Source organism: Dysidea avara, chromosome 6, assembly GCF_963678975.1.
Source record: "Dysidea avara chromosome 6, odDysAvar1.4, whole genome shotgun sequence".
Lineage (NCBI taxonomy): Eukaryota > Metazoa > Porifera > Demospongiae > Dictyoceratida > Dysideidae > Dysidea > Dysidea avara.
The window spans coordinates 1,767,674-1,790,515 of NC_089277.1; the positions used below are offsets into that span (position 1 = coordinate 1,767,674).

A 22,842-nucleotide genomic window follows, 5' to 3' on the forward strand; every position below is an offset into this window, starting at 1 on the left:
TATAAGAACTTAAGTATAATCTACAATAACAAAACGTGTCACAATCTAATCATTAACATAGCTCAGAAGTATGATGTACGTGTACTAGCTAGATTTCTCCTCCTTGCTGCATTCAACACAGTACCACGATTTAATCTGATCATTGTATTCCACACAAGCAGCATGAAACCATTTGTTACATGTGTCACAACATACCATTTTGGAACCATCATCCGGCCGGCATTCGACATATGCAATGCACTTCACACACTTCTGTGCTTAAAATTCTGGATCTATACGCTTGCGACGCTGTGAGGAGGGAAATTCTTTTAGCTGGCCAGTCTCTAGAATTTGCAGTAAGTGTGGCCGTAATTCTTCTTTTTTAAACCGGGGTTTTAAACACAATGCTATTCAGCAGTTCGACTCTACACTCGTCCGGCGTGCTCTGTTGAATCCATAAAAGCTCTTAAACACCTATATAGACACAGTAAGTGAAATTAACAGCTCAAGGCAAGTTATAACAGGCCAACAAGCTTATAGCTGCATACCACAAGTTGCACGCTATTAAAATATCCGGAAGTATTCGGAAATTTACGGAACCAAAAGATTCCAGATTCCAGATTTTGTGCGAGATTCCGAGGGATTCCAAATGACTTGTACGGGATTCCAGCCCGTGACGGACCCCTCGCAATGAACATCCCACAATGGTATCGACGCTCGTGGTTGGCGTCGACTTTGTACCTCATTCCACTCTGCTTCAGGTGAATTGTGTGTTGCAATGTCCTCATTTGCTCGTCGTTTATGTACTGTTTTCCTCTCCCCAGATTTGCTCTCGTCTTTTTTGGTGTGTCACCTCATTGCTTTGGATAAAAATCCTGGGGTGCGGCCTATTGGTGTGTGCGAGGTTATGAGACGTATTGTTGCTAAGGCTGTGCTGGTCATCCTGCGGGATGACATTCAGGAGGCAGCTGGTTCACACCAACTTTGTGCGGGACAACTTTCTGGGGCGGAGGCTGCGGTTCATGCTGTCCGAAAGGTTTTTGAAGAAGGAAGCACTGAGGCTGTGTTGCTGGTGGACGCCTCCAATGCCTTTAACTCGCTGAACCGTTTGGTGGCTCTACACAACATCAGACAAGTGTGTCCGCCACTTTCCACTATTCTGATCAATATTTATAGGTCTCCAGCCTCTTTGCTTGTTTCTGGGGAGGTTATTTTATCAGAGGAGGGTACTACACAGGGAGACCCACTAGCTATGCCTATGTATGCCCTTGCTACAGTGCCTTTAATCAATCAACTTCATGGGACAGTGGACCAGGTCTGGTATGCTGATGATGCTTGTGCTTGTGGCAGTATACAGGACTTGCTCATCTGGTGGAACCAGCTCTGTATTGAGGGACCTGCTTTTGGCTATTTTGTGAATGCTCCTAAAACTTGGTTAGTTTCTAAGGAAAGGTTCCATTCAATTGCTACTACTCTGTTCTCAGATACTGATGTTCAAATTACTTCTGCGGGCCGTCCCTACCTTGGGGCTGCCATTGGTTCAAACGCTTATGTCCAGGAATTTGTGAGGGACAAGGTTGTTGGTTGGTCAGCAGAGATTACACGGCTTGCCAAGTTCGCACAAGTTCAGCCACATGCTGCTTATTCCGCTCTCACTCATGGCTTGTCAAGCCATTGGCTCTACCTTTGTCGCACTACTCCATACATATCAGAGGCTTTACAACCCCTTGAGGACAACATCCGGCTGGTACTTATCCCTACTTTGATGGGTTGCTCTCCACCAAATGACACAATCCGTAAATTATTTGCCCTTCCACCTCGATATGGTGGTTTGGGTATCATAAACCCAACTCTTATTGCAGCTGAGGAGTATTCAGCCTCGTGTCACATTACTGAGCCTCTTTCACAATTCATTCTTGACCGGGGTATAAATTCGGCTATTGTTAAAACAGAACAGCTATCTCGCAAGTCCGCAATCCGTAATTCCAAATCTTCCAACTATTCGGATAGATCTTCCAGTTTGCGTACCCACTTAGATCCCTCCTCTCAACGAGCTTTAGATCTAGCCTCAGCCAAAGGGGCCTCCAACTGGCTTACCACCCGGCCCCTACAGGAACATGGCTTTGCACTGCATAAGTCCGCGTTTCACGATGCCATGGCACTACGTTATGGGTGGTCTCCTCAGCGGACTCCTGCTCACTGTGCATGTGGGACTTCCTTTTCAGTGGAGCATGCTTTATCCTGTCCCAAGGGTGGCTTACCTTCTATCCGACACAATGAGATCAGAGATCTAACTGCTACCCTGTTGACTGAAGTATGCTCTCAGGTAGCTGTTGAACCAGAGCTCCAGCCGGTTTCACAGCAGGACTACCCTGCTTCTGCCAATATCCAAGATGGTGCCCGTCTTGACATCGCCATGAATGGTTTTTGGGGTGGAAGAAGTGAAAGATGTTTTGTGGATGTGCGGGTGTTCAACCCTCTGGCTGCTTCTAATGCGTCCTCATCACTGGCCTCCTGTTATCGGAGGCACGAGAACATTAAGAAACGTGCGTATGCTCAGAGAATTCGTGAGGAGGAGCATGCCTCTTTTACCCCCCTGGTAATGTCTGCCTCTGGTGGTCTGGCTCATGAGGCTTCTGTTTTTTATCAACGCTTGGCTCATCAACTTTCAAACTAGTGGGGCGATGATTACTCTGTTGTCATGGGGTGGTTAAGGTGCTGTCTATCTTTTTCTCTCTTGCGGTCCTCCATACAATGCATCCGCGGAGCCCGCTCATCCATCGGTCACTATGTTAAGACTCCCCCAATTGTGGAGCTGATTCGGGCAGAGTCTCAGTTTGCCGTGGACTAAGAAAGTCCCGGTTTGTCCAGCACAGGCCATTTAGGTGCTGGGGGTGGTAGGCAAGGGCAGTCCATCAAGCCCGGGCAAAAAAAAAAAACAATGGTAGGGGGATCGATTTGTGAAAGTTGATTTTTCGGATTGCAGACCCTACTGTAGGCGTGACAGACCTTCGACCTTATTTTACGCAAATAATCGGTCATAACTCCGTGAATGTTCATCGCATTCCTACCAAAGTTGGTACAGAGATCCGCCTTAATGAGCCCTTTAAGTGTGCCAAATTTCAGCCCAATCCGAGCACGCATTCGTGTTTTATGGCGAATTTTGCGAAGTATGCGAAATGAAGAAGTAGAAGAAAAAAACGAAGAAATTAAAACGAACTTTGTTCACTCGTGTCTCGGAAATGGCTGGAGCGATTTTCTTCAAATTTGGTGTGTAGACTCCCCTAGCTGGCCGACACGTCTGTAGCAAATTTAGTTCCAATCGGATAAGGGATCACAGAGCTACATAGGTGTGAAAATTGCGTTTTCTTTCTTCCTGTTAATATACTCACGGGTGGCACGCCGGCTTCTTGGGCCGCACGACACACTACCGTGTGTCTTGATACTCACTCCTAGAAGTCAAAACTTAGATAAATTAATTTACTGGTGAATAAAGTACATCAAGAGCCCATGATATTATTTTTGAGAGATAATGAACTAGTGAGTACAGTGGTGCTGCATGATTAGTGCTATACTAAGCACACCTTGCTAGATAGACATAGTTTCACTATAATTATCTTCAAAATGATTGCCATAGACCATAAAGATTGATACAGCCATCAGATTAACATGTCCATAAAAAACTACAGAGTAGATATATTCCATGACATTATCGAAAGCTGAAGCCGCACAGTTTAATATGTTTTTTTTTCTGTAACTGATGGCTATTATTATTTGACATAAATGACTCAGTCATAATATTAAAAATATTCACAGTGTGTCAGAGTAAAAGTGAAAGTGGTAAAGCTCAGTCTAGGGGCATGCCCCCTCACCCAGGAAAATTTAAAAATTGCACATTTTCAGATGCAATTTTGAGGCAATTTTGGGTTGTAACACTGTGTGGAATGTGCTAGTTAACTATCCACTGATAAAAGTGGACATTGCCAAAAAGCACTTTCATACTATATACTGTTAAACTTATCATTTAAGATTTAATAAGAGATAAACTGTAAGGAGTGTTTCCAAAGTGACTGCAAAAGAAGTCAAACCTAAATATAATGCTAATTATTGTTAGAAGCACTTAACATGGACAGAGTTGACATAAAGCTATTTTGAGTGAAAGACAGACAGGTTAAGTGTTGTTTCTGTCATAATTGTAATTAAATTTACAATTAATTACAATTACAATTAGTAAGTATTGCGTGTTCTTTACATTTGGTATTGGCTACAGGTTTGAAAGTTTATTGTTTCCAGCCAAAAAGTGGTGAAGCTCTGACCTCATTGGTCATATCTACTCTGACGCCCTTGCCACTAAAATGGCTAGGCACTGCATTGCCATATTTGAAATTACAGAGGTTATTATTTATTGGATATGGATCAGCATTTTTGAGTATGGAGGGTATGCTTGGTAGAGTGGTAAATTCACCTGTACATTTCAAAAATGTAACACATAAAGAAATTAATGTTTTTCAGTTGGAAGTTAAAGGTGGTAGAAGCTGAGTCACAGCTGAAGTCTGAACAAATCCTTTGTGTCTGAATAGCTATGTAGTGAACTAGTAGCTCCAAATATTAACGTTCTATCAATACTTACTTTATGACAATTCAGAGGATGAAGCAGGTAGATCCAGCAAAAACATAGCACAATGTACAATGGATAAAGCACCGTCACAGTGAAAATTGTTCATCCATGTGCAAAGTTAGTACATTGCATTTCATAATTGGATACAGATTCTAGCACTAACAAAGCTTGCACAACCTGTAGTATTATCCAATGGAGTACTCAATGACTGGACATATGATTATGTTTTTCAACAGATGTCTCCTAAAACATGCGTAGAGTAGGCGGGTCATTACCATTACACATTTCAATGATTAAGCTGTAGTCTTGTAATGATTGAAGCCTTCTCTTTGTAGATTAATGTGAAAAGATGTTTGCTGGTGGGTCAATTGTGGTGTGGTAAAAGTACAGTAAGATGCTTGACTGTAAGATAAGGACAGCTTACGAATAATGGCTAAAATGACAGCAGTAAAAGTATATGCAGACATTAATGATAACACTAATCATTGTCAATGTGCTTCAAGGATCAAAGCCATTTTGGTTAATTATACATCTCTTTCATCACATCAAAGAATTTTGAGCATTAAAAAGACCTTCTATGATATGATCCCTAATCAACTTTAAAAATTTTCTTGCACCATATATGTTCACACTCTATTTGAAATGTAGTTTATGACTGCTAAGGCTGCACATATTACATCAAAGGAAAGAATGATAACAGCGATATGACTTATAAATTACTCACTGCTATATAGAATCTAATCAAAAACAGCCAAGCTGTAAAAAAAAGGTGCGGCCCCCAAAAAGGCCATGGTGAAAAAAGATGTGAAATCCAAGGTGGCGGCCAAGAAATGGCTGTGATGGTAGGTTAATGGTAAAAATTTTAATAACGACAATTCAGGTGAATTTGGTGCCAAGACCAAGCGGCACAAAATTCACCTGAATTGTCGTTATTAAAATTTTTACCATTAACCTACCATCACAGCCATTTCTTGGCTGCCACCTTAGATTTCACATCTTTTTTCACCATGGCCTTTTTTGGGGGCCGCACCTTTTTTTACAGCTTGGCTGTTTTTGATTTGATATCACTTCTTTTTGTATTTGTATACTGCAAAGCCGGCCAATGGCTGGCTTTGGGGGTTTTTAACCCATGTGTTTTTTCTTTACCACAGGAAGAAGAAAAGAACTTAAAGAAGATTTTTAATAATTCAATTACTTTTGATTTTATTAGTGATTATACAAATTATATACATATATTTTTTACATGCCCATTATTCCCCACAGGATATTATTTTGCGGCTGATCTCTCTACTGGGTGACTTGAAATGTAACTGAACTACGTATCTATAAGGTGACCTCTTCTAGCTGATCTCTCTACAGTGTTTCTAGATGAACTATCTACAGGTGATTTGTTTGCAGCTAAACTCTCTACATGGCGGTTTCTTTGTAGCTGAACTCTCTACACGATGGTTTCTTTGTAGCTGAACTCTCTACAAGGTGACTTCTTCTAGCTGATCTCTCTACAGGGTGATTTGTTTCTAGCTGAACTCTCTACAGGTGATTTGTTTGCAGCTAAACTCTCTACATGGTGGTTTCTTTGTAGCTGAACTCTCTACATGATGGTTTCTTTGTAGCTGAACTCTCTACAAGGTAACTTCTTCTAGCTGAACCCTCTACAGGGCGATTTGTTGTAGTTGAATTCTCTACAGGGCAATTTGTTTGAGGCTGAACTCTCTACATGGCAGTTTGTTAGTAACTGAACACTCTACAAGGTGACTTCTTCTAGCTGATCTTTCTACAGGGTGAATTGTTTGTAGATGAACTATCTACAAGGTAACTTCTTCTAGCTGATCTCTCTACAGGGTGATTTGTTTGTAGCTGGACTCTTTACATGATGGTTTCTTTGTAGCTGAACTCTCTACAAGGTGACTTCTTCTAGCTGATCCCTCTGCAGGGGGGTTTGTTTGTAGCTGAACTCTCAACAAGTGATTTATTTGCAGCTGACCTCTTTATGTGGTGGTTTCTTTGTAGCTGAACTCACTACAAGATGACCTCTTCTAGCCGATCTCACTCCAGGGTGATGTGTTTCTAGCTGAACTCTCTACTGGTGATTTGTTGCAGTTAAACTCTCTACATAGTGGCTTCTTTGTAGCTGAACTCTTTACAAGGTGACTTGTTCTAGCTGAACTCTCTACAAGGTGATTTCTTTGTAGCTGAACTCTCTACATGATGTTTTCTTTGTAGCTGAACTCTCTACAAAGTGACCTCTTCTAGCTGATCCTTCTACAGGGCGATTTGTTTGTAGTTGAATTCTCTACACGGTGATTTGTTTGAGGCTAAACTCTCTACATGGCGGTTTCTTTGTAGCTGAACTCTCTACAAGGTAACTTCTTCTAGCTGATCCGGCAATTTGTTTGTAGTTGAATTCTCTACATGGTGATTTGTTTGGGGCTGAACTCTCTACAAGGTGACCTCTTCTAGCTGATCTCTCTACAGGGTGATTTGTTTCTAGCTGAACTCTCTACAGGTTATTTGTTTGCAGCTAAACTCTCTACATGGTGGTTTCGTTGTAGCTGAACTCTCTACAAGGTGACTTCTTTAGCTGAACTCTCTACAGAGTGATTTGTTTGCAGCTCAACTCTCAGAGTCTACATGATGGTTTCTTTGTAGCTGAACTCTCTACAAGGTGACTTCTTCTAGCTGAACTCTCTACAGAGTGATTTGTTTGCAGCTTAACTCTCAGAGTCTACATGATGGTTTCTTTGTAGCTGAACTCTCTACAAGGTGACTTCTTCTAGCTGAACTCTCTACAGGGTGATCTTTTTGTAGCTGAACTCTCTACAGGGGGATCTTTTTGTAGCTGAACTCTCTACAAGATGATTTGTTTGTAGTTGAACTCTCTACATAATGGTTTCTTTGTAGCTGAACTCTCTACAAGGTGACCTCTTCTAGCTGATCTCTCTACAGGGTGATCTTTTTGTCTACAGGGTGATTTGTTTGCAGCTGAACTCTCTACATGATGGTTTCTTTGTAGCTGAACTCTCTACAAGGTGACCTCTTCTAGCTGATCTCTCTACAGGGTGATCTTTTTGTCTACAGGGTGATTTGTTTGCAGCTGAACTCTCTACATGATGGTTTCTTTGTAGCTGAACTCTCTACAAGGTGACCTCTTCTAGCTGATCTCTCTACAGGGTGATCTTTTTGTAGCTGAACTCTCTACAGGGTGATTTGTTTGCAGCTGAACTCTCTACATGATGGTTTCTTGTAGCTGAACTCTCTACAAGGTGACCTCTTCTAGCTGATCTCTCTACAGGGTGATTTTTTCTAGCTGTGTGATCTCTCTACAGGCGATATGTTTGCAGCTGAACTGTCTACATGGTGGTTTCTTTGTACCTGAACTCTCTACAAGGTAACTTGTTTCTAGCTGATCCCTCTACAAGGTGACTTCCTCGAGCTGATCTTTCTACAAGTTGATTTGTTTGTAGCTGAACTCTCTACAGGGTGATTTGTTTGCAGCTGAACTCTCTACAGGGTGATTTGTTTGTAGCTGAACTCTCTACAGGATGGTTTCTTTGTTACTGAACTTTCTACAAGGCAACTTTTTCTAGCTGATCTCTCTACAAGGTGACTTCCTCTAGCTGATCTCTCTATAGGGTGACTTGTATCTAGCTGAACTATCTACAGGATGATCTGTTCATAGTTGAACTCTCTACAGGTTAATTTGTTTATAGCTGAAATCTCTTGTTTCAAACTGATCTCACTGTAGCATAACTTCTTTGTAGCTGAACTCTCTATAGAGTGATTTTTTTGTAGCTGAACTGTATATAGGGTGATTTGTTTGTACCTGAACTTTCTACAGGGTGATTTGTTTATAGCTGAATGCTCTGCAGGGTGATTTGTTTGTAGTTGATCTCTCTACAGGGTTTCTTTGCAGCTGAGTTATCTACAGGGTGACTTCTTCTAACTGAACTCTCTCTTGTTTCTAGCTGATCTATCTACAGAGTAACTTGTTTGTATAGCTGAACTTTTTACAGAGTAGTATTTTGGTTACTGAACTCTCTACACGGTGACTTGTTTGTAGCAAAATTCTTTACAGAGTGACTTGGTGCAGCTGAATTCTCTACAGAGTGACTTACTTGTAGCTAAATTCTCTACAGAGTGACTTACTTGTAGCTGAACACTGTATAAACCATAAAGTGACTTGTCTGTAGCTGAACTCTCTTCAGGGTTACTTGTTTGCAGGTGATCTCTATAGGGTAACTTGTTTGTATAGATGAACTCTTTACAGGGTAGTTTCTTTGTAGCTGAACTCTCTAAACAGTGACTTGTTTGTAGCTGAATTCTCTAGAGAGTGTAGCCGAACTCTCTACAGGGTACATGACTTGTTTATAACTGAACTCTCTTCAGTGTGACTTGTAATGTTCTGAATCACTACAGCGATATATTTGTAGCTGAACTCTCTATAGGGTGACTTGCTTCTTGCTGAACTGTCTATAAGATTAACTGTTTGCAACTGAACTCCCTACAGAATAACCTGTAATGTAATAGAATTCTATAATGGAGTAAATAAATTAGCTGAATGCTCTATTAGGGAGACTGTTCTATTAGAGTATCTCGATCTCGCATTTGCTACACGGAGTTGGCTTTCGAATCATAACTCAGTGGTTTGTAATCCAATTCTTCTATACTACTGCAAGGACTTTCAATGAAGATTATTCCAGCTATACACCGATTTTCAGCTCATTGCTCTAAGCAGTTTGCCTAGTAGGCGTAAAAACTAATACTTTTTTATTACTAAAAATCGATCGCGTAATTGTGACACAGGTTGTGTTTTGTGTCATATCTCCGTGGTCTTAATCTCGATTCCTTTCAAACCACCAAAAGGCACTCCTACGATGGTTACTCCATCTGCATAGCAATTTTCAACTCATTCCATGAAGCGGTTTACCCTGTAGGCGTGACAACAAATCGATCTTGTTTTACGCGAATAATCGGTCATAACTCCTGAATCATTCATCGGAGTTACACCAAAGTTGATGCTAAGATTCGCCTTTGGACTCCCCTTCTGTGTGCCAAATTTCAAGGCGATCGAAGTACGCGTTTACGTTTTATAGCAATTTTTGCAAGTGTGCGAAAAGACGAAGAAGAAGAATAAGAAGAAAAAAACGAAGAAAAAAACACAAAATTTGGCCACTCGTATCTCGGAATTGGCTGGAGTGATTTCCTTCAAATTTGGAATGTAGACTCCCCTAGCTGGCGGGCAACTCTGCAGCAAATTTGGTTCCAATCGGATGAGGTATCACCGAGATACAAATGTGTGAAAATGACGTTTTCTTTCTTCCTGTCAATATACTCACGGTGTGGCGCGCCGGCTTCTTGGGCCGCACGACACACTATCGTGTGTCTTGATATTATTATGCTCAAAAATATTTTTGCCAAAAATGCTTCCAGGAATTTTCCAATTTTTCCCCTATTAGCCTTTTCAGTGTATCCATTATGCTTGCATTATGCTCTTAGGTAGGGTCCGCAACGCGAAAAATCGATATCCTCCAATCAACTACCTAACTATTGTCATCTGTTAGGCTAAGTGTAACTTGAATAACACCAGCGTGGCAGCCAAGTTTGTCACTTTCTTCTGGTAGAAAACGATACAAATGTCTTAAAATCACGTGATTTTTCGTTGCAGCAGTTCGTAGGGTTCTTCGTATGCCACGATATTCACTCTCAACATTGTTCAAGTAGTCTATCATCAACTCAAAGTATTGGTGGTTTGATTTTATTGGTCAGTATCTGGTGGCAGCACGATCTGTGCAGCTTTTTGGCGACAGACAAATGTTTTTTGCTCTGGAGCACAGGACAAGCAGAGCAGCAACTGCGCCGTGGGTCAACAATGACCAGTACTAATTGAAGCTTGTTAGCCATCTGGCTGAGCCATCTATATGCTGAAATTCGGCCAAAATGACGCGATTTTTGCAAACAAACACCAGAATGGTTGATACATCAGTGAGACAGTCTCCAACAGCAAGGATACGAAGCTTAAAAACACCTAACAATACGGCTATCTCGTCCAGTAAACGCATAGAGCAATCCAATGCATGAAATAGGCACTCACGTGATCGAAATTCAAATCGTGGAAATACCCATGAAATCGCTTTCATTTCTGAATAGGAACCATGCAGTGTGCTCCTTTTGTAAATATTTGCGATAATTGTTCACTCAGGCGTGGTCTGGGCCAGTGCAGGTCTGTTTTATTATTATTATTATTATTATTATTATTAATACTTTACAATACAGTAAACGTATTGAGGGTCAACCAACAACCCGTGTTGGCAGCCCGAAAAAGTTAAAACTTAATTTACTTAATTACAAACCTAAAGTACCGAGAAATTGCTAGATAAACCTACTTTAAAACAATTACTACATCTGCAACAAAAATGATACGTACAAGGATTGTCAGCTGAAAAATGAAGTGTGAAGTGTTGATGTAGATACTTGTAGATGTTGACTTTAATGACTGATAGTGGCTGGCTTAGATCGATGGATGGTAATTTATTCCACAGTCTTGATATTCTGTTGAAATAGAAGTTCCTGGTGTAATTGTTAGAAGTGTAGACATGGTTGAGTTTATTATTAGAGGATGATCTGGTGTTTGCAGTGCTAAAAGAAACATGATCATATATATTAAAATGGTTGGAAGGCTGCTTTAGAGCTTTGATGAAAAACATGATGTCATAGAAATCCAGTGTATACATTAAAGGCAATAGATCTAGTTTGAGGAGACCAGTATGATAGCTAGATTCATAGTCTTTAAGGATGAATTTAGTTGCTTGTCGCTGAATCTTTTCTAGGGTAATAGTGTCCTTGATCAAGTATGGATTCCACAGCTGAGAGCAATAAGTTAACTGAGATCGAACAAGAGTTATGTATAGAGTTTTTTTGGCTTTAACAGAGTGACAGTTACTAAAAGCACGCCTTAGGAGGCCAAGATATCTATAAGCCTTGGAAGTTATATGTTTGTAATGATTCTCCCAGGAGAGGTTGTCAGAAATTTGTATACCCAAATCACGATGACTGTGCAGCCGAGGAAGTGTGTTACCATCAAGTGAATAGGAAGTAGGTGTCTTGTTGTTAAAACTCAAGTAGATACATTTACTGATGCCAAAAAATAAGTCAGTGTTGATGCTCCAGATATATAGCTGGTCTAGATCCTGTTGTAAATCAGTATGATCAGGGGGGTGAAGAATTATTTTATAAAGCTTGGTGTCATCAGCAAACAAAAATAGATTAGAGAACTGTGTAGCTAGTGTTAGATCATTTATATACATTAGAAACAGCAGGGGGCCAAGGATGCTGCCTTGGGGAACACCAGATAATACAGGCAATGGATCAGAAATAACATTGCAGACTTTAACATGTTGAAAGCGATTATGTAGGTAGTTATTAAACCAGTTCCAGAGGTTTCCAGTTATTCCATAATTTGATAGTTTAACTAAGAGCTTGCTGTGGGATACACTATCAAAAGCCTTACGAAAATCTAGATAAATAGAGTCAATTTGGTGACCTTGGGAAGTAGCTTTGAAAATATTGTTCAAATATAGCAAAAGTTGTTGGGTGGTGGACCTACCAGGCAAGAATCCAAACTGACAGGTAGTAACATTATTAAGTACATGATCAATGATTTTGTTGTAGATAAGAGTTTCTAAAACTTTTGATGTGTTACATAGAAGGGAAATAGGTCTGTAATTCTTTACGGATGATCGATCAGCTGATTTGTAGACTGGTACCACTAGATGAACTTTCCATTCTTGGGGGATAACACCAAATGCCAAACTTAAGTTGAACAGGTGGCATAATGGATGGGTGAGTGATGGAGCACAATATTTGAGAATTTTGGGGCTAATAGAGTCAATTCCTGTAGCTTTGTTGGGATCAAGCTGACTTAAAACTGAATACACTTCTTCTTCAGTAAAGGCCAGTGAGTTCATTTCATTAGAATGTGAAGTTGCATTCGCATAATGTGGAGTTGTAGAAGGTGGAGTAAAAACCGAATAGAAATATTGATTAAAAAGATTTACTCTAGAGATGTTGCTGTTAGCTGAGGTAGCATCAAGGTGGATGGTGGGTGGGATTGTGGCTGACTTTGTAAAACTTCTTATGTAATGGTATATTGCAGGATTAGAAGAATTGGCATAGTTGGTAATGAGTGTAGTTTCGTAGTTGGACTTAGCAGCAGCTGCACTTTGTTGGAACATTTCTTCAGCATGATTTAGTCGACTTGCATTGTGTGTTTTATGCTGCGATGGCATCATGAGGAGAGTCTCAGACTACTGGGCTAATCGAGATGTTGAACCTAATGCACACAAACTGATTGTCACTTGATTCCAAGTGATTTTAATGTAATTGGAATAGATTATGGCTGTATTTTCCGAGATTTGAATATCGATCACCCGAGTGCCTATTCCATGCATTGGATTGCTCTATGCGTTTACTGGGCGAGATAGCCGTATTGTTAGGTGTTTATAAGCTTCGTATCCTTGCTGTTGGAGACTGTCTCACTGATGCATCAACCATTCTGGTATTTGTTTGCAAAAATCGCGTCATTTTGGCTGAATTTCAGCATATAGATGGCTCAGCCAGATGGTTAACAAGCTTCAATTATAACCATACACCGCATGCAGGTACTTTACCTAGTACTGGTCATTGCTGACCCACGGCGCAGTTGCTGCTGTGCTTGTGCTGTGCTCCAGAGCAAGAAACATTTTGTCTGTCGCCAAAATTCTTCACAGATCGTGCTGCCACCAGAAACCGACCAATAAAATCAAACCACCAATACTTTGAGTTGATGATAGACTACTTGAACAATGTTGAGAGTGAATATCGTGGCATACGAAGAACCCTACGAACTGCTGCAACGAAAAATCACGTGATTTTAAGACATTTGTATCGTTTTCTACCAGAAGAAAGTGACAAACTTGGCTGCCACGCTGGTGTTATTCAAGTTACACTTAGCCTAACAGATGACAATAGTTAGGTAGTTGATTGGAGGATATCGAGTTTTCGCGTTGCGGACCCTATCTTAGGTTAGCAACATTTCTTATAATTATCTTGGAACATTTAATCAGTGAATGCTCTATTAGAGTATTTCAGTACAAAATCACTGCTCTATTAGCGAGTATTGACCTAAGCTAAGGAACTATCTACAATGGATTTGAATACTCCATTGCACTTTGCAATTTCCACTAACTGTTCTATTAGGGAGTATCGATCTATATTCATGATAATTTGCTAGCATTATGCTGATATAGCACTCCAGCCTATTACGCTTTTATTATGCTGGCATATTTGAAGCAGGTCTACTCACTGCACATCTATCAGCTATTAGTTATCAAATAGCAACATGGTTACTGCTTAACTTCATTTTAGCTATGACCTGTTATTTGATTAGTATTATTTTAATTTAACCTTACCCAAAGGTCAACTATCCTAAGTAATAGACTTCAGACCACAGGGTCTAAGTAATTTAGTAACAATGTCCCTGTGTCGTGGTGCCTTCTTGCTACTACAGGGCCTGAGGGTTACTAAATGATCTAGACCTCTGTGGTCTGATGTCTAACTTATTTAGATCCTTTATGTAGTTGTTGTACCTTAACACTGTTGACAACTGTTTGTAACAGAGAAATGTAGCAACAATTAGTAGAAACAAGCCATCACTCCACCCATAACAACAGTCACAGGTTTAAAATTAATTGATGCGTTGCCAGCACTACCAATGCAGGTGTGTGTAATAAACATGAAAAGTGTCTTAGTAAATATGAAAAGGGTCTATGTAACTTAGACACCTCCAAAATCCACCAAATCCACCACAAAAAGGGTCTAATATTAAAATGACTGTTCAATTAGAGTACTTTGTGAACAAGCTTATACACTCTATTATATGAATCTATTGCATAATTATATTAATGATTAAATTTTTATATGCAAACACAATTCTCCTTACATTAAGTTGATAATTGACGCTTCACTATAATTATAATATGAGAGGGAACACATGTACATCTTTCGCAAAATACACACACTAATAGTTGCTGACTGACTGACTGACTGACTGACTGACTGACTGACTGACTGACTGACTGACTGACTGACTGACTGACTTCCTCATATCTCAAGTACAATTCAATTATAGCTAATACTACAGACTGGATTTGATTGCAAATCAACATTGTTTAGGCCAAAGACATGCCACATACTAAGATTTTTTGTAAATGGAATGCACTTGGAGGATTCTCTTTCTAATGCAATGACTGTATACAGGGGCGTACCAGGATTTTTTTGGAGGGGGTTCCAACAGCAGTATTGAGTTACCAGAAGCAGGGGTCTGAGGGAACAGCCCCCAGCCGCCGGCTGAGAGACTTTCAATATTTTAATGAATCAAAACTCTATAATTTTATTTTATGCAAAATATATTACATTAATTATAATGTATAGCTATATGTGTCCCTGGGATGAAGCTTGTACTATACCTAGTGGAAACTGTGATGACATAACACACAGAGACACATAATTATATAGACATCTGTAAGTGATATCCCACTGGTATAGGAACCATGAATCCACTGCATACAATTGATGACTTACAATCAAAACATTACAACTACAAAATATGCATAGCATGGATTCATTCTGCATGCCCAGGTGATAAAGTACTGGCATCCTATATCTTTAAACACTGCACACCAAAGCTATAGCAGTATAAGATCATGCTCAGTTTTACATTTTTTAAATGTTAGAATGTCTGGAAAATTACAATAATGAAGCTCTGTAACATATTTGATATTTACATGCATGTTCTATTAGAGTATACGTGACTGCTCTATTGGAGTATATTGATTTTTTACAAGCTTTCAAGAGTACTCATGTTACCTCTGTAAATCCCTCCCTGAGAGATGAATGCAAGCTTTATCAATGGTTGTGCTGTGCCATACACTATTACTCACTCATTTTGTCCTGCCACACTAAATGGTATGTTAGGATCTTGCTGTAAACTCAGAAGTCTAAATTTTACAAGGGGGTTCCGGAACCTCCGGAACCTCTGGGAACTCCCTTCCTTATGCCCCTGGTATGACCATCATATAAATATTTTAGAAATATTATAAGTAAATCCACTTTAGAGAAAAAATTCAGGCATGTAGCATTAGTAGTTAGTGAGTTATGAATTTTACAAAAAATAGATTTGTTTTGGAAGTTTATGCCTTGGTGCACTGTACACGATATTTCTTTGATTGAGGTTGGTAGGAAGATGAGCACTGTGTATACACTCCTCTCACTAGTGTGGAGAATTTTCAGATGAATCATAATGTTTAAGTTAAAATTGTCAGTGCTCCTAGTACCATACAATGTAAATAATAAGGTACCTGACACTTAATGTAAATATCTGTATAGAAAAGCTCCATTCAATGTGTACAGAGATGGTCACAGCCTATCTAATGAAGAAAATAAAGCTCACTTTCATGGGATATGTATTATACAGTCTGTATAATTACAGGTTCCCTTCCATTCACAAAACAAAATTATTTTGCTTTGCCTTGTAGCATGAGACATTTTATTCACATGTGCAGACAGGAACACACACACACACACACACACACACACACACACACACACACACACACACACACACACACACACACACACACACATAAACACACACACACATACACACACACAGACACACACACACACACATAAACACACACACACACACATACACACACACACTACACACACTACACACACTACACACACACACACACACACACACACACACACATACACACACACGCACGCACACACACACACACATACACACACACAAAGTTTCTTTGATCATTTTTGAGATGAGTGTTAATATCTGCATGGACTACAGCTGCCTGTGGGCATACACCTGGTTTAATACACTAAAGCAATCTCTTGATTGATGTTTTGCAATTATACTGCTCATCTTCTACATCTTACTAGCTGCTATGTTACAACTACCAGTCATATCAACCACACTAGTTATTCCATTGTAATAGTGTTTGATCCAGCCACGCACTGTGGTATAAGCCTACATTGTGTATCAGCGAATGAGTATACACTACCACATCTTCATCTGTGTGTATAAATGTACTTATCTAAGTGGTTTTGTCTGGATACCAATAAGTTGGTTACATCAGCATTGCAAACACTTCTAGCCACCTCCTTCCCTTCACAAAGCTATATAGATATATCTATGTTTAGAATATTTGTATAGGTCAGCTGCCAAAATCAGACTGAATAAGAAATGTGTTGGTTTGATGGTACAGAAACACACTTCATACTGGACCATGACTTTTGTGCTTGTATTGTTTATTTTAAAATCCTGTTCACATAGGGTAGATAGTATAATATGTGTGATGTGCTCAGTTTGTTGTTTGAGTATATACCACATTACAGTACAAAATATTAGCAGGGATAAAACTATCTGATATGAGAATCATAGATGTCCAATATACAAAACCTTTTAAGTATTAAGTTTTCATCACACAAATTAGCTATATTATTATACCTGTATTACACTGCTACATATTTCAGTAAATTACCACTAGTGTGGTTTTTCACAGTACCCAACTTCAAATATTGTGATCATAAATTACAGTATTTCCATCAGTGTACACTCTACACCTAACTACATCACTCATACAACATTACCATATATGTACACATGCCATTACAGCTTCAACTGTCACTGTTTGTTGAGGACATGGCTTGTGGTCATCGCAAACCAAAAGCAGATCACTTAAACACATTTCATAGTCTACAACACCAGCAGCCCTCCAGCAGCAGTATTTGTAATTAGACTCTATTCAGGCTGTTTTGGGTGGGTAATAAATCTCATATACTCCACCTTGTTTTCTAATATACTCCATGCCTTCAGGCACAATATAACATTTGCTCAAAACTAGGTCTATCCAATCAGTATGCATTTTCACGTGCAGTGATGTAACAAGGGCATTTAATTTTATTGTGTGAGCATGCATAGTTGCCATGGTGTTCGTATTATCATAAGAAAACCAGCCACTTTTGCCGAGCCTACAGCAGAAACAGCCATGGATGAGGTAAGTAATCTGAGTATAATGTAAAATAGAGTCTAAAGCAGCTATACGGACACAATGTGGAGTCTATGAAGTTTATAAACCCTCAGGCCCTTAGTAGTGGTCTCGCTTCACTTGTGCGCTACAGCCCGGGCTTTCAGGTTTATAAATTTCATAGACTCCGCATTGTGCCCTTATAACTATTATTTAGTTAATAATCTACTAGCCACAACCAATATTACAAATGGCTCTTATCCTAGCCTCATCTTAGTGCAACACATAAATTATCAGGGGTTGCTCCAGGGGAGTTTCTGTGGTTTCCAAAAGCTGGTCAAGCAAGATTGATACAGATACCGCAATAGAGTAGTGAAATTAATAGAGCAGTCATTCTAATAGTACAGTGAAGTATTTTTAATATATTAGTATTTAACAAACTGCTGAAATTGTTCTCAAATTCAACTTTAGAGGATCTAAATTTCCTTGCCGTATACTTTAAACTAAGTCTTTGTGGGAGCATTTGTTAATTTTTGTGGTGTCTAGGCTTGCGCCACATTATGCTGGAATAATTTCAAGCATAATAGGCTAGTAAAATTATGTGAGCCAGCATAATAGGTCAATTTTCAAGACTTTTAATTAATGCACATTATGTGCACTAAAAATACAGCAAAACATGAACACACTACATCTTAGTATATCAAGAAAATGTGCAGTGTTATCATTTTAATTGTTTCTTGGATAATCATTATTCACACTTTGTGGAATTAAGATCAAGACACTCTAATAGAGCAGTCACTTAATACACTAATGCAGTAGTCACAAAAAGTTGAATATACTCTAATAAAACAGCCAATGCCAGAGCATAATCTTGATTTTGAAAGAATATAATTTTGAACATAATAAGCATAATAGGCTGTTGTCAAAACATATAATATTGGCTCAATCCTAGTGATGTCTAATTGTCTGGATTGTGTAATAGATGACTACACCACCATAGGTACCAGGTAGAGATATGCTTGGTAGCTAAAGTTACTCCTACGCTTCTTAACAAATCATATCAAAGCATGCTAATTTATCAGTACACCTGTAGTAATAATTATTTTATCTACATTTACTGTGTATATAAATATACAAATATGAGGTCGGTATAATTGGTATGGGCTCTTTAACGTGCAGATAAATCAGTACAACTAAAACATCTACATCACTACAGTAAGGTACAGTTGTAGGTCTTCCTTTTTGTGTAATGATATGTAATTAGACCATGGAATTACCAAAGGTCTGGATTGGAAGCCAGTTAACAATATTATGAAATAAAATATCAAATACAATTAGTGGTTAATCCATAGTGGGTCACATGGGTCACATGGTCACATGCTCCATTTCAAATACAAACACAATTAATTTTTATACAAGATCAAGATACTCTAGTAGAACAATTAATAGAACAGTCACCACAACACTATAAGAATCTTACACAGTTTTACTGAGTATAAAAACTTGTAACTGTAGCCCCATGGGCATGCACACTGAGCCTAGTCTGAGACTGTTTGCTATTGATTTCTTACATATCATGTTCAACTTTTGTGTAATTTAGATGTTACTAAGATTTAGTTATTTGCACATAAAACCAAACATTTCAATCCTGAAATGTATAAAATTAATACATTTAGTTTCTGAGGGGGCCAAACGCCTGCTCCATACTATGCCTACTAGCATGGTGCTCCCCCTTGCTAAAGACTGGACAAGCTTCTGCAGAATTCAGATGTAAAAATGATTTTAACAATAAAACGTGGTTGTCCCAGTACAAAACTATTGGAGAGATCACATGTTCACCATTTTTTATATATGATACTGAGATTCAGTTTAACGTTAACCAATAATAATGAGAACATTTAATTATTGAGGAAATAGTAATAATAAACAAATAAAGGAGGTTGAATGAGATCTCTGTTTATTAATTACCAAATTCATCAAACTTTACCACTTTACAGTATACTAACAACTAACCTTGCTCTGACAATTGATGTCTGCTCCATATTCATGTAGCATCCTGATCGCATCAAGAGAATTTTTCCTTGCAGCATAATGAAGGGGGGTCCAGTTATCCTATTAATGAAAAGAGACAACATGTAACAGTAATATGGCACATCACCATACTACACAATGTTATTATTATCATTCTAAAACATTTTGCGAAATTACCCACACCGCATTGTATACTTTACCATTTACCATAATTTTCCATAAAGCAATAATAATTTCTTAATGATGGTGAAAGATACAATTAACATTCATTATAACAGAATTGAAATTGATCAGTATTTAATAGTGGTGGTTTCTTTTACTATAATCCATTAGTCACATCAGTGATACAAGGAGCAGATAGGATATTAAATGTGTAGTTCTATCAAGTAAGTATTGTAAGGTGATCATGTGATCTTGTTAACATCACTTGTATTGGTATGGAGAATAGTTACTTGTGTGTTTATCACTGACTATTAATTGTAAATCAAGAAAATGATAGCCTGAATAACAAAAACTACTATACTACTGTATCTAGTAGCAAAGTGTGGAACTTTTACATACACAATATTAAAGCACATGTACATAGTATGGACCCACAGAATATGTCTGAAGAATTTCCAGAATAGCGCGAGTTCTCGTTTATCAGCATCATTTGCAATTACATATGAAGTTGTGGTTTGAACTATTCACTAGAACAGTCTTCAGTCTATTCATGCACCGAATTTTAATTATCGCCCATGCATGTTATAAGTGAAATCATATACTTATCATGTGCCAATTATCAACATGAGGTACCTATGAACAGCACAGTAACTGACCAATTATCAGTAGACTGTGCAAATTCATGAGTAATAATACCTCTCTGGTGCCACATGAGTTCATTGTGAAATTTTGTGGGATATACAATCCTTTGATTTCACAGAAGATAAGGCCAGCCATTCAAGAGATATTTAGGTTAGAGGAAAAAAACATAGTAGTCTCCAATACAAACATATTTTTGTGCAACATCATGGTTAACCAGCATAGCTTGTAGAGCAGTTTAGGAACAATAATCGCTGAATGAAAATGATTGTAAGAAATGTTTTAAACGGTATGATAACCCACAAAGTTACTGGGTAGCTTCTATAAACACTGTAGTCCATATACTTTATAGGTGCTGATAATTGGTGACTTGCACTAATAGGTGCTAAAAATCAGAAATAATTCTGAACGATTTTCAGAAATAATTTTACTTGCAGTATAATATAAAAATCTCTTGGAAACACTTTTCAAGTGATGCTACCATAAATTGTATTAAGAGATTGAGATACTCTTACAGAGAATTCACCCATACCCTAATAAGGCAGTCAACCAAAAATATATGTGACCGGATTTGCGAAAAGGTACCTTTTCCACACATTTGACATACCAACAAACAAAATGATGTAACATTTGACTCCTTGTGCTGATTAACTTGCTCTTAGTATCAAAATGTAGCCAGATACTGTAGCTACATTCAGTGAAAATTTCAAGCAATTATATGCCATGATAAAAAAGTTATGAAGCTTTAAACTTCAAAAAAGGGGTCAAATTTTGTGTGTGAAAAAGGTACCTTTTCGCAAATCAGGTCACATATTACAGTATCTTGATTTTTTAAGCTAGTCACTTGTAATGACCTCTACAGTTTCAGAAGAAACCAGATTTATTTATCTGCATTTGAGGAATCACTCCAGGAAATTTTAGGGAATAATGTCTGGGGATAAAATAGGTGAAGAAATAGTTAGAAACAATAATAGGAAGGTTTAAAAGCACTTTCCATGGGTCCTTAATACAGAGTATAGTGTAGATCAGTTGATACTGTACAGGGGCGTACGCAGGAATTTTGAAAAAGAGTTTCCACTACAGCTAAGTGGCTGTTATTTTATATTACCTGACTTCTCTATAAGAGTATCTCGATCTTTTCACCAAAATCATAATTCAGAACAATGCTATAAGTGTTGCTATCATGTTGCAAACTATTATTTAACTTAAATGTGTCCTGTTCCATGACAGATTTCAGATTCTGGAAACCTGAAGTTTCAATTTCTTAATGTTTCAAGTAGTGTGTAAATTCCAAAGGGGTTTCCTGAAACCCCTGGAAACCCCCCTTGGTACGCCCCTACTGTAAATGATAAAAGTATGGTGAGTAATAGTGAATTCACCTATAGTTGTTATTACATTTGTTATGTGCAATATTTGATGAGATATAGTCCAGAGTTTTCTTCAGTAAAATAAAAAAACCCATAATTTTCTAGCTGCTAGGATCAAAGTCATTTATAGATTTTTCATCACATCAAAGAATTTAGAGCAAAAGTAGATTATTATTATTATTATATTTGTTACTGTGCAGAAATCAAAAAGATTGTTGTGCACAGGTGTGATCATAATGCATGTTCAGGTTGGTACAAAACTCATCTAAGGTAGGGGAGTGAATTACAAAGGGGGGGGGTGTGTGTTCCAGAGTCTGATTGTAGAAGGGAAAAAGGAAAATTTATAGGAGTCAATCATAGTGGCAAGCTGTTTATAATATCCTTCCTTTGATGGACGATGATTAGGTATTAGATCATTTTCAGGTATACTTAGATTGCCATTAATTATCTTATACATTGTAGTTATCTTAGACTTGTTTCTTCTTTCTTCGAGGGTAGGTAAATTTAATGATGACATCATTCTTGTTACACTACTAAATCTAGAAAAATTATTGTAGCAAAATCTGGCTGCTCTCCTTTGGATGGATTCAAGTTGGTTTATATTGGTGTGAGTGTGGGGGGCCCAGACAGAGGATGCGTATTCAACAATGGGGCAGACCATCATCTTGTAACAATTGTTCTTAACAGAAACAGGGCATTGGTGAAGATTACGACGCAAAAATCCATTAACCTGGTTTGCTTTGCTAGTGACTCTTTAAATGTGTTCATTCCATGATAGTTTCTGGTCGGGAATTTCCCAAAATACTCACATATTACCCTTTTCAGTGTTTCCATTAGGCCACTCCAAATGAGAGTGTAGTTTCCCGTCCTCCGCCCGCATCACGTCTGAGCACCCGCATTGCATGTCATTTTTGTCATTATTTTTCCAAAACCACTTCCTGTGCTGCTTTCTGGAAACTTC

The 22,842-nt window shown here is 38.4% G+C and overlaps 1 protein-coding gene across 1 annotated transcript in view; it reads right to left on the minus strand.

Moving 5' to 3' along the window:
• The window catches only part of LOC136258469 (uncharacterized), a 121,046-nt gene extending 101,268 nt beyond the window's left edge, over nucleotides 1-19,778 (minus strand). Inside the window, exon 1 of the mRNA XM_066051778.1 lies at nucleotides 19,696-19,778. Within this exon, the coding sequence (XP_065907850.1) occupies nucleotides 19,696-19,737 (42 nt within the window). The 5' untranslated portion in view covers nucleotides 19,738-19,778. The remainder of the gene's footprint in view (nucleotides 1-19,695) is intronic.
• Between the last annotated feature and the right edge of the window lie 3,064 nt (nucleotides 19,779-22,842).